This window comes from Bos javanicus, chromosome 23, assembly GCF_032452875.1.
Source record: "Bos javanicus breed banteng chromosome 23, ARS-OSU_banteng_1.0, whole genome shotgun sequence".
Lineage (NCBI taxonomy): Eukaryota > Metazoa > Chordata > Mammalia > Artiodactyla > Bovidae > Bos > Bos javanicus.
Genome location: NC_083890.1, coordinates 8,216,349 through 8,229,159, shown reverse-complemented (window position 1 = coordinate 8,229,159; position 12,811 = coordinate 8,216,349). Strand labels below are relative to the sequence as shown.

General features: G+C 56.7%; 1 protein-coding gene across 3 annotated transcripts in view; it reads left to right on the top strand.

The window, feature by feature from the left end:
* GRM4 (glutamate metabotropic receptor 4) overlaps positions 1 to 12,811 on the top strand; it is a 114,643-nt gene that overhangs the window by 87,033 nt on the left and 14,799 nt on the right. For all 3 annotated transcript variants that reach the window (XM_061397957.1, XM_061397956.1, XM_061397955.1), the window contains exons 7-8: positions 9,126 to 9,326; positions 9,532 to 9,668. In XM_061397957.1, the coding sequence (XP_061253941.1) occupies positions 9,126 to 9,326; positions 9,532 to 9,668 (338 nt within the window). The remainder of the gene's footprint in view (positions 1 to 9,125; positions 9,327 to 9,531; positions 9,669 to 12,811) is intronic.

Sequence of the window (12,811 nt, the reverse complement as noted above, 5' to 3'; positions counted from 1 at the left end):
CACGGTTTCCTGGGGAAGGCGGGGGAAGTTGTCTGCAGGAAGCACAGGAAGGTGGCCGCCCCCCACCTGAGCGAGACAGGGGTCACTGAGCGGGCGTCTCGGCAGCTGTCAAGGCCTGTGGGAGGGCAGCGCCTGCTTCCCTCCTCTTCTCCTGGCCCCTCCCTGGGAGCCTGCAGAACAGGGTTTGGGGATTAAAGCTGTAAACAAGGCAGATGTGGCATCTGTCTTCTTGACAGCTCTGCCAGCCAGGTGATGGCTGAGCGGAGGAAGGTCTGGTTTATGAGGAGATAGGAGAATTTACTGCCTGCTGCTCCTAGGGGCTGGGAGCTGTGAGAGGGAGGGTGGCCCTGTGGCTGCTGGGGATGTGTGGGGAGATGCCAATCACCCAGCCTGTGTTAGCAGCAGTAACAATAGTAACAGCTGATATTTATATAGCGTGTATTACATGTCAATTTCTGCTCTGATATTTTGCATTTACTCTCCACAGCAACCCATTTTACAGATGAGGAAAGTTAAAGTGTAGCCGCTCAGTCGTGTCCGCCTCTGTGACCCCATGGACTATAGCCCGCCAGGGTCCTCTTCCATGGAATTCTCTAGGCAAGAATACTGGAGTGGATGCCATTCCCTTCTCCAGGGGATCTTTCCAATCCAGCTGTTGAACCTGGGCCTCCCACATCGCAGATAGATTCTTTACCACTTGAGCCACAGTGGAAGCAAAGGAAAACTGAGAGGCTAAAGATTTTCCCAAGATCATTCAGTAGTAAATAGCAAAGCTGGAATTTGAACCCTGGCCATCTGGCTCCAGGGATGTCCTGCCTCAGGCCAGCTGATGTCCATCCCCAGAGCCCTCCTGGCTATTGCAGCCTGGCTTTAACAGTTTTTTTCAACTCCACACTCCTAAGGGAACTGGGGAGAGGAAGGAAGACCCACATTTGGGATTACATACTATGCACCAGGCTGTGCCATGCATTAGGGGAGCTCACGTTTGCTCAAGCCATCAGCCATGTGGTGGCCAGAGAAGTCCTGAGCCCTTCCCCTCTGTGCTGTTGCTCACTTGTTCAACTAGCATTTTCTCAGGCTGGCTGTGTCCCCAGCCCTGTGCTGGGCTCTGGAGGGGAGCAGACCTGCCCCGTGGAGCTCCCCCTGCCGGTGGGAGACTGTGTGGCCTCGCGGATGGTGTACACGATGGTGAGGTCCCAGTGGTCAGAGCCGAGGGCCTCCGGAGACTTAATCCTGAGACAGGAGAAGACAGATCCAGGAGGCCTCCTCCTGGAGAGAAACTGAGAGTGCTGGGAGACCAGGGATGTGGCATTTTAAATCAGGAGGTCCAAAGTCCTCACTGAGAAAGTGACTGGGAAAGAACTTGCCAGGCAGAAAGTACAGCATGTGCAAAGGCCTTGAGGTAGGCTCAGGCCTGGCAGATTCAGGGAGCAGTGAGGAGGCCCACGTGGCTAAAACAGAGGGCAGTAGGTAGCAGCTGAGGTCTGAGGGGTAGGGTGGGCTGACACAGTGTGTGTGTGGGGCCTGGTTGGCCATTAGTAAGGTTTTAGTCATTATTAACACAGAATGAGACAAAGCCATGGCAGGGTTTGAAAAAGGATTAGCGTGATAAGGTTTATGTAATAATGGGCTCATTCTGGCTGCCTTCTGGAGCAGAGCCAGAGACGAGAGTTCGGGGCTGTAGACTGGGCTGGGAGGTGATGGGAACCTGGAGCAGGTGGTGGCCATGGAGATGGTGAGAAGTCTGATTCTTTATCAATTTTGCAGTGTGGCTTCAGAGTTTGTTAAAGGATTTGAGGTGAGAGAAAGATGACAGAAAATCAAGGAGGACTCTAGGGTTCTTGGCTGTACTTTGAGATGGGGGTGGGGGAGCATGGAGAGTCAGGCTGAGTCATGGGGAGATTCCTTGGAGAGGTGGGTGCAAAACCCAGGCTGAAGTTTGTCAGGAGGAAAACGGAGGAGAGAAATTGATGACGAGTAAGTGAGTAAGGGCCGCTCTTCTGAGAAGTTTTGTTGTAAACAGAGAGAGAGAGATGCTAGCTGGGGAAAAAGTGGGGTCAGGAGAGGGTTTTGTTTGTTTAAATGGGAGAAATTAGAGCATATTTGTATGTTGCCAGCAAAGATCAAGCAGAGGAAAATCTAGAAGCTGCTGGCAGGAGAGGGAGCATGGCTGGGTGAGGGGGGAGAAGGGACATCTACGTGAGGGGCTGGCTGTGACTGTGGCCCCCTCCCCAGAGAGCTCTTGGGCTGGGGGGGTGATGTTGGAGTCTCAGAACCAGTAAGGGGCAGAGAAGGGCCTTCCCTGGGAGCTGGCCTGTCCAGGTGCCAAGTATGGTCTCTGCTACACATGTTACTCTATTCTAATGGTCCCTGAAGCTACCCTCATTTCAGACAAGCCAACTAAAGCCCAGAGATACTATGCAACTTAGCCCATAAGAGGCTGTATTGGGGTGGGGAGGGGGACAGTGTTTCAAGCTGCTCCCATCTGGCCGGACATCCACATCCTGTTTCTCAAACTTGGGTCAGTGGACATCTGGGGATACATTCTTTGTTTTGTTTGTTTGCTTTTCAAAAGTCATTTCTTTGGTGGTGCCGGGTCTTACATGTGGTAGGCGAGGTCCTTTAGTTGCAGCACGTGGGATCCGGTTCCCTGACCCAGGATGGAACCTGGGTCCCCTCCACTGGGAGCTCAAAGTCTTAACCACTGGACCACCAGGGAAGACCCTGGGGATACATTCTTTGTTCTGTTTGTTTGCTTTTTAAAAAATCACTTATTTGGCGGTGCCAGGTCTTAGCTGTAGCACGTGGGGTCCTTTAGTTGCAGCATGTGGGTCTAGTTCCCTGACCCGGGATCGAACCTCCCTCCACTGGGAGCTTGGAGTCTTAACCACTGGACCACCAGGGAAGACCCTGGGGATACATTCTTGAGGTCAGACTCTCAGGGACCCAGGAGTTCCTTGACGATTCCTGAACTTTGCATTTTCATTCAATGGCCATCCAGAAGTGGTCTTTACTGATTGTGAAGACAGCTTCTCTGCTCCTGTGATTATTTGCAGTTGGAAATCAATGTCACCGCCAGGATTTCAGCTTCTGATGTGTTTTCACCCTGGCATCTTCCTGGGACAGAACCACCTTCCCTCAGAAGGGGACTGGGGCTGGCTCAAGGTCGGGGAGCCCTGGGCTGTACCACCCATGAGAGCCCAAAGGGGAGCACCTGAGAGGGAATCAGGAGCTCCCCCCTCCCCCTTCACCTCCCTGCCCCAAAGGTGCTGATCGTTAAAGGCCCGTGAGGCACTGGGGCTAGCTCAGGGTTCCCCGGGATGAGAGCTGACACAGAGCTGAGGCCAAGTTTGGGAGAACAGATGTGGGGTAGAGGGGACCAGGCTGAGTTGTTTAGAGGTCCCCTAACCAGAAAGTCCCTTTGACAGCAAGGAGATCAAACCAGTCAATCTTAAGGGAGATCAACCTTGAATATTCACTGGAAGGACTGACGCTAGAACTGAAATTCCAGTATTTTGGTCATCTGATCCCAACAGACAACTCATTGGTAAAACCCCTGATGCTGGGAAAGATTGAGGGCAGAAGGAGAGGAGGTTGTCGGGATGAGATGGCTGGACAGCATCACCGATGCAATGAATATGAACTTGGGCAAACTCTGGGAGATGGGGAGGGACAGGGAGGGCTCGCATGCTGCAGTCCATGGGGTTGCAAAGAGTTGGACACGATTGGGCGACTGAACAACAGCCACAACCAGGAAGGCAGGTGGCTTGATGGAGGTTGAAAAAGGGGAGGGGCTGGCAGACACGGTGGGCTGGGTGGGGCTGAAGAACAAGTGTGCTACCACAGACGAGGAGGGGAGCCTGCTATGTGACCTGGGGGTGCTGAGCAGGACATGGGGGCAGGACCTGGGGACCCTAAGAAAAGCCCGCCTGTTCCAGGGAGGTGGCTCAACCACAGGTGGAGTCAGGAAAGAGGGGGAGTGGCCAGAAAGGACAGGTGTCAGCTTGCTCCCCTACCCCTGTATCAGTGGACAAGCTGGCCTGGGCCCTGTCCGTGGGGTGGGCACCCCACGCTCATCTCGTGTGGGGGGCGGGGAGAGTCAGCATATGCCAGGCTGCATGCAGAGGGGCAGCCGGGCTGGGTGGAGGCCTCGGGCAGTGGGGAGTTGTCCCTTGGGGGAGTGTCAGGGAGGAGAGGAAAAGGGAAGCTTAGAGAACAGTAGGTACATGGTATGACGTTGTGTGTCTTATTGATACATCTGTGCCTCCTTGAATCCTATCAGCGGCCCCACAAAGTAAGCACGATTACCCTGGATTCTCATCTAGCGATGTAAGCGTTGCTTAACCCGGTCAGAGGGCTGGTCCAGAGCAGAGCCATGCACCAGCTCTCCTTAGGGGGATCCTGGGATCCTCCTATCCTGCTCCCTGGAAGTTTGCCTGACAGATGAAAACCGGTGTGGATGTTGGCCTGTCTGTACGTAAATGCCAGTGTATAGATCTGTGGATATGTGCAGTATGTCCACACACCTACGTTAATTACCCGTGTGGACTTGAACCTGGGGCTGCGGACCCTGAGGTGTCCCCCTAGCGGCCCCCCAGCACCACTTTGCCAGTGGGATGAACGCCCCGGGAGTAGCCTCCGGCCTTCAGCCGGCAGGGGTGGGGCTGTGTGTTCCCTCAGATGGGCCGCCCTGAGGCCTAGGCCCCGCTGTTCTCTGGAGCCCCCGTGGGCGAGCCTCACACCTGGCGTTTGTGCCTTCCCTTCACGCCCTCGTCTCACTTCCTTACCGCTGACTTGTGCTTTCAGCATCACCTCCAGATAAAATGCCTGTGCTCACATCCTTGTCAGGACCTGTTTGTGGGGCTTCTCCGCCAGCAGTGAATCTGAATAGCCACATGCGTGTAGAGGTGCTGTGCTAATCGTGTAGCTGTGTCTGTAGAGCATGTGTGTATGTGGCCACTTCTGTTCCCGTACGTTTGGCCGTGGATGTGTGTACAGAGATGTGTGTAAATGCAGGCACGTTTGTGTTGTGACTCTACGTGTGCAGATGTGGAAATGTGTGAGTGTATATGTGGTTGATTTGCCATACCTTTCTGTGAGGAAGTGTGTGTGTGTGTGTACACGTGAGCCTAGACCTCAGGAGGAATGTGGCTGGGTGGGGTGAGTTTTGAGGAGGTGAGAGGGGAGACCAGGAGGAGCTATGGTTATTTCAACCTTGAAAACTCATTTCAATTACAATTTACAACCTGCAGACAAAGGCTGCAGTCGCCGTAGTAACCGCAGCTGCGGGGGTTTTGACGCGGGGAAAATCCTTTCGCTGACGGTTCTGGGGCTGGCTGTCACCCGTGGCCGAGCCAAACGCCTCTCTGGCTCACTATGCCTCGGGACACAATTAGGACATCTTCAGACCGTCGCTGCTGCCGTTGCTGCCACGTGTCCGGAATTGATCTCCAGGAGCTCTCGGAAATCTGTGTCTTGCTTCCTCCCAGAACTGCGATTCCCACACCTTGGCCTGGGGGTCCCTCCACCCACCCCCCACAAGAGGGGTTCTCTGACCTTGGCTTCCCTCCACAGCCCCCTGCCTCCTCTAGCCCTGCAGACAGGGATGCTTGGCTCCTGCTTAGGCCTGGTCAGACGCCCCAGAGAAGGGGAAGGAGGCAAATCTGGATGGATGGAGGGAGAAGAAGGAGGGGACGGTTCAGGGTGGCAGACACTCTTTGGGAGCCAGAGAGATCTAGGTTCAAATCTCATCCACTCACTGGCCAGGCCAGTCCCCAGGTGTGTAGGAACACCTGCCGGTGGTCAGGATTCCCTCAAGCCTCGGTATTGCCCTCGACTACCTGTGAACCTCCTCCTCTATGAGGGCGGCTAGTCTGGCCTGCCTCTCAGAGGCTCAGGGCAAAGGAAGCATCGGCTATGCTGCAGGGTTATTTGCTGGAGTCAAGGGTGTACAGAGAGCCTCACTGGTTATGGGTGCAGCTTCCAACATTCAGGACAGCGCGTCTTGACCTTGTTTAACTTGTGTTTGTGACCCATGCCCCCTCCCCCAAAGGGAGCACACTTAGGGTCTGTCATTGTTGCTTCTTGTGGGGCTTAGGGGAGGAGCCTTGTGTGTGTGAGACGGAGTTTGTGTAGGGGGCAGACTCAAGGCCCGCCACTCCCTTACAAATAGAGACCCTTTGCAGGGCGCCTCACTGCCCTGTTATCTCATTTGTCATTGGGGGCAGACTTGAGACAAAAGTCAACCATGTGAAAGTGTGTTGGGGAATCTCCAGAAATCGACGGCTGGCCCTGTGGCAACTCTGGGGGTTGGGGGGTGGATCTCGAGGGGCTGTGCTCCAGGGCCGCTGACAGCCCACAGGACCCCGGAGCCAGGCAGAGGTGGGCCCCCCTGGTGAGGGGCTCCTGTGAGGTCATCTGCACTCCATGTGTGACCCCAGTGAGATCACGTGGTCCCGGACCTGCATGGCCCAAGGATGCATGCTTCAGCTGGACCGCTAAGGGGGACCCCTGGGAAGCCGGAAGCGGAGAGGCAGAGGGCAGCTCTGCCAGAGGGCAGCTCCGCCAGGGTGCCTTACCCGGCGTGTCCTTGGCCTGGGAAGAGCCCTGCCCCCTCTCTCTAGTGGCCGCAGCTGCCCCCTCCATCCCGGTTAATAATTCAGTCTCTCATCCGTATGAAATGAGGGTGTGATGGGAGCTCTGGGGACGTGGAATGGCGGAATGCAGACAGAGTACGGGACCCGGGGGCCGGAGGTGAGGGAAGGGCCCGCAGCTGGGGCTTTCCGCACAACCCTATCCCAGCCTCTTCTGTCACCCTCTGGGAGCAAGATTGTCCCTTGAGCTTCTCTCCTGGCTACTGGAACCTGTGATCAGAAGCCTTGAACAAGAGGGCAGGCTGCTGAGGCCGGCGAACCTACCTCTCCCGTCCATTCACCTGTTGTGCCGTGGCCGAGAGACAGCTTGGCCTGTTGGCACAGCTCTGCCTTCCCCGGAGCTCCGAGGCGGGCGGGGCTTAGACCCCTCTGTGCCCTCGTGTTTAACGTGCTTCTGCAGCACTTGGCAAGCACCGGGCCTCTCTACGACCTGTTGTAAACATAGACCCGTTTAGCCTCGTGGGGGCCCTATCCCGACCCTATGAGCTAAACACCATTGGCATCCTCATCTTGCAGTCTAGGAGACTGAAGCCCACCAGGTGAGGTGGCAGGTCCAAGGTCATAGCTAGATGATGTGTTCGAGCTGGGGTTCCTGCCCAGACAGTCTGGTGCGAATGCAGTGCAGTGGGTAGCCAAGGGCTCAGCCTTGAAGACCACCCTGTCTCCAGCCCCAAGGCCATGCTGCAGAAGCTGTGGCATGTCTGGAGCCAGCAGTTCCCCCAGAGCCAACCGGGAATCTGCCCCTAAACTGTCCAGTCTGGGTACTGGGGGCCTCTGATCTGTGACCCCGAGGTTAGGGTACTGGAGTCAGGTTCTGACCTTGGTCACAGTCTCTTGGTGGCCAACATAGGAAGAGGAGATGTGCCACCAGCTCCTTGGGAGCCCTGGGCAGCAGGGCTCAGTGACCATGAATTAGCTAAAAGTAGAAGAACTTAGGGGTAACCTGTGGATCCCTGAGGCCTCAACCTGGCTCCCACATGACACCCATTGAAGTCCCAGGCCCATGGCCCCTTGAGGTGCCACTCACCCTGCTGGCCGCTGGGGAATTACCTCTGTAAGATGTGGCCCTGGCCCTCTAGCAGGGAGGCATGGGTGTGTGTCTGTGTGTGTTTAAGGGTTAATTTGATCATCCTGGTGGTGACGGAAGAGGCTGCCAGGCAGGCTCTGTGCAGGGCTGTGGGCTTGGGAGGGGAAGCTGGGGTCCCTAGCAGTCTGCCCATCCTTCCCTTTCCTCTCCTCTGCCGTCCCCCGGTTCTCCACTCAGAGCTCCTGCCCCTCCCAATTCCCTGCCCTCCCCGCTGCAATCAGCCTCTTTAAGTCACTCAGGCATACAGGCGGGGGGCCGGAGCACCTGGTCAAATCCAGCTCTGTGTGGTCCTGGGAAGCTGGGGAGCTTTTCTGTGCCTCAGTGTTTTCATTTCTGTAGAAATGAATGGGGATCATTACCTCATAGCATTGCTGTGATTATCTGATGACTTCCATACATAAAGAGCTTAAAACAGCGCCTGACACAGAGTAGATGCTCCTTAGAAGTTAGCAGTCCGTATTCTCCATCATCATTATGACCCAGGCCTGGGGCTCCTCCTCCTCCAGAAAGCCTTACTGGCCTGCTCTAGCCCCGCAGCCTCTGGAGCCCAGCTTAGAAGCCCTCTCTTCTGAGCACTTAAGCACCATAATAATGTGGCTTGGTCAGCTTCTCTGTGCCACGGGTTTTCTGTAGCTCATCTCATATACAGCACTTCTGTGGGGCAAGATGATGATCTTTTTACTGACAAGACATCAAGACCTCAGGCAGCCAGAGAGTTTGTACAGGACCCAGAGCAGAGGGCTTGGGTGTGTCCCAAGGGAGTGAGGACGGGAGGCCTGGCGCCCTAGGGAGCCACTGCTGTTTGCAGGGAGGAGGCGGTGCGGTGTGTTCCCCATTTTGCAAAGCTCACTCACCCTGGCTAAGGAGGGGGGGTCACTGACAGGGGGAGAGGTGGGTGGGTTGGGTCACTGACAGGGGGAGAGGTGGGCAGCAATGATGGTGACTTCTCATGTCTGGGGCATCTGGAAGCCACTGAGGGCATCGGGTGTCCTGAAGCCTGAGGGACCTGCAGCCAGCCCCTCACCCTCTCTGGGCCTCAATTCCCCCCCACCCTGTACCCCGTGGTGGGGCAGCAGCCCCTGGCTGGTGGCCGCCCATGGCTGAGCTGCTGTAGGGCATCACTGCCCTCATCTACAGACGCAGTTTCTGCCCTGGTGACTTCCCAGCTCACACAGGGTCCAGCCGTACAGTCACGAGGGCAGTGGGCCCTCAGGACCATCCCCCAGGCACCCCCACGAGACCATCCCCTGGGATGATGAAGCTAGCCCTGGGCCCGGGTCCCGGAGACCCGGCTGTATCCCGGGGGGCCGCTGTGGTTCCCGCCGCGCATCTGTGAGCGCTCATGGGCCTCGTGGGCACTCCCATCCTGAACGTTTTCATTGCAGACCGGGAGCGCATCGGGCAGGACTCGGCGTATGAGCAGGAGGGGAAGGTGCAATTTGTGATCGACGCTGTGTACGCCATGGGCCATGCGCTGCACGCCATGCACCGAGACCTGTGTCCGGGACGCGTGGGGCTCTGCCCGCGCATGGACCCTGTGGACGGCACCCAGCTGCTCAAGTACATCCGCAATGTCAATTTCTCAGGTGGGGGCACCACCCAACCCTGGGGAAAGGGTCCCGGGGCTCCATGGGGTGGGAGTGGGGGAACCTCTTCGGATGCTTCCAGGGAGTAAAACCCCCCGAGATGTTCCACGCAGAGGTGTTGCTGCCCAGGGCTCACGCTCCTCTCTGTCTCTGGGCAAAGGCTCAGCAAAGAAATGGAGTGTGTGACCCCCATGCCCCCCCCCAGGCATTGCGGGGAACCCTGTGACTTTCAATGAGAATGGAGACGCACCTGGGCGCTACGACATCTACCAGTACCAGCTGCGGAATGGCTCTGCTGAGTACAAGGTCATCGGCTCCTGGACGGACCACCTGCACCTCCGGGTAAGTGCCCGGAGGAAGGGCAGGGCGGGGGGAGGAGAGGACACCCGGCCCCTGGAGGGGAGCCCTGACGCCTGGGTTTGGTGCTGCCGAGTTGGGGCTTCCTTCCGTCAGAGGGCCCTGAGCCCCCAAACTCCAGAACAGAAGAGCAGGGCAGCTGGGCTCCCGCCCTCCCTGCCCCTGTCCTTCCCCGTCGCCTGGGCCCTCCTGTGTGCTCCCCTCACAGGGCAAACCCTGCAGACAGATGAATTCACACTGGGGTGCGGGGGCTCAGAGTCTTGGGGGTGGGGGTGGGGATGGGGAGAAAGGTGAGGAGGGAGAGAGCTGTATCTGGACAGAGAAGGATGAGAGGAGCACAGTCGTGCAGTGGGGTTCTGCTGGCGGGTAGCTGTTTGAGAATGACTCCATCAGACTCCATGGGAAGGCCATCATCTTTCTCGGTGGCAGGAAGGGGCTTCTCCTGGGTCCCCAGCCATGCTGTTCCGGACTTGGGATCTCCCTCCTGCCCTCAATGTCCCTGGCTACAAATAATGCCATGTTTTGGGGATAAAAGGGACCTGTGGTTGGTGCCTCGAGGTGGTGCCTGTGGACTGACTGGTCCCCTCTCTGGGTGGAGGGTGAGCCGCACATGGGGTGGGCACAGCGTGACGTCCAGGTGGACCGTACAGGCTTGGCAGGCCCAGATCTGGGAGAGTCACGTCACGTCCCTGCCATCCGCTCCTGTAAGCATCTCTTTTGGCTGCAAGCCCTGGAGCTTTTCAGGGCACTCTCTGCCCATGATCTCATTTATCCCCAACAGTCTTCCAAATCAGAAGGAATATCTCGAAACCCAGCCCTAGGGAGGTTCCAAAGGCCACGCAGCGTGGCGGGGATAGAGCCCGTTCCTACAGTGATGCTCCTTGGGTTGCTGAGCAGAGACAGACGGACAGAACAGAGTGGGTGGGAGCAGTGTGGGCAGGGTGGGACCCCAGCCCAGATGGAGGCCTGTCTCGTTCAGATCCGGCGTAGTGGGGAGGGGCAGGGCCTCCATTCACTGGCAGTGGCAGGCAGCTCATCCTTATGGAGCACCCGCTGTGACGGCTCCTGTTCTCATCAACTTACCTAACTGTGGGGATGCCAGCCCTGTGGGGCGGGCACTGTTATCACCCCATTCTGCAGGTATGGTAAGTGAAGGCAGGCCTGGGGGGTGGGAGTGATTCCCGGGTCCCATCCCCAGGAATCCAAGCCCCTCCACCAGCATGGAACTGGGGGGAGGGAGGCGGCGATGCAGGACTGGTCCTCAACCGCCACAGCTTCCCCGTCCCTCCTGAGGGCTCTCGCTCCGGTGGCCAGACCTCACTGCTTCTTGGAGACTCCACCGCAATTCATTGGCCCCACCTTGGGCCAGCCCTGGGCTGGGGGCTGCAGACAGCAGGGAAGTAACTCAAAGGCCCTGTCCTCCTGGGGCTGATGCTCTGGAGAAGCAGACAGAACTCCCAAGTAGAAGCCGCCGTAAGTCACAGAGGGCTCTGGTGGCCTTGCATCTGCTGTCTTTGGATCAGGCGGGACAACAAAGACTCAGAGAGGCTGAGGTGTTTGCTCAAGGGCGCACAGCCAGCTAGCGACAGAACTGTGATCCCAACATTTGACCTCATTCACTGCTCTTTCCACTGGAGCCACAGTTTTCCGGAACACCCCCATCCCCCTGGATCCCTGGGTCCCCCTGCAGCATCACAGGTCTGGTGCCCAGAGATTGTCCTGCCCCCTTGTTCCTGCAGGATGGTAGTTGGCCCTGGTCACTGCTGTGCTTGTTGGCTTTTAGGGGATGGTCATGCCCAGAGCCACAAGGCGAATTTCCTCCTTGAGATTTTTGTCCCCATCTACCATGAAGCCATCTTTGGATTCTCCACCCTGCCTACTCCAACCCACCTCACTCACCCGTTTTCTCATCTCTAAAACCCTCCCTTCAGCCCCAAACCAACTGGCTATTCCTTCTCCTGGAGTGAGCTCCCAGGACAAAGGGCCTGCTATTCTCTAAGCGTGAAAGTGTTAGTCATTTAGTCATGTCTGACTCTGTGACCCTCTGGACTGTAGCCCACCAGGCTCCTCTGTCCATGGGATTCTCCAGGCAAGAATACTGGAGTGGGTTGCCGTGCCCTCTTCCAGGGGGTCTTCCCAACCCAGGGATTGAACCCAGGTCTCCTACATTGCAGATACTTTACCTTCTGAGCCACAGGGGAAGTCCCAAAGCCATTCTCTAAGCATGACCCTTCCAAAGAGCTGATGCTTGGAATATGGCTCCCAAGTGTGGCCAGGCTCCCTTTGCCCAGAGCCTGGAGCTCGTGGGGGCTCTCGCTTACTTTCCAGAACTTCGTGACACACTCAGTAGGGCATGCCAGCTTCTGTGTTCCTTTGCTCGCAGCAGTTGTGTCTTCAGAGGCATGTAACAGAATGCACTCATTCAAAGCAGGAGGCAAAGAAACACTCAGCCCTGGGCACACGTTGCAGGTTCTCTGATTGAACCTTTGTTCATTGTTCTCTGCTGAACCTGACTGCCTGTACCACACGGAGGCCCTGGGGGCTGAGCCACAGGGCAGTGTGTCTCCCCTTTGTGTGCGCGCACCAGTCACCTGTGGGGTTTGGTTAAAACTCAAATTCTGGGACTTCCCTGGTCCAGTGGTTAAGATTTCACTTTCCAACGCAGCGGATGAGGGTGCAGTCCCTGATCAGGGAGCTAAAATCCTTCATGCCTCATGGCTAAAAAAACCAGGACATGAAACAACAGAAGCAATTGTAACAAATTCAATAAAGACTTTACAAATGGTCCACATTAAAAAAAAAAATTAGAAGAAAAAAAAACAAAAACTCGGATTCTGAGTCAGTAGGCCTGGGGTGGCCAAACATTTACATTTCTAACCCGCTCCTGGGTGACGCTGATGCAGCCGGTCGGGGATCACCGTGAGTAGCGAGGCCTCACAGGGCTGGGAGTCCGGGCTGCGGGCTCTCCGCGCTCTGTCCTGTGACTCTCGGTTGTCACTGCTGGTCTCTGTATGACCCTTGGGGGTTTTGTATTGGAGCAGGATCCCCTGCTGGTCATCTAGGTCTAAATCGTGCCCGGGAGCTTATTTAAATGCAGCTGTTGGATTCGGTCGATCCTGGCAGGGCCA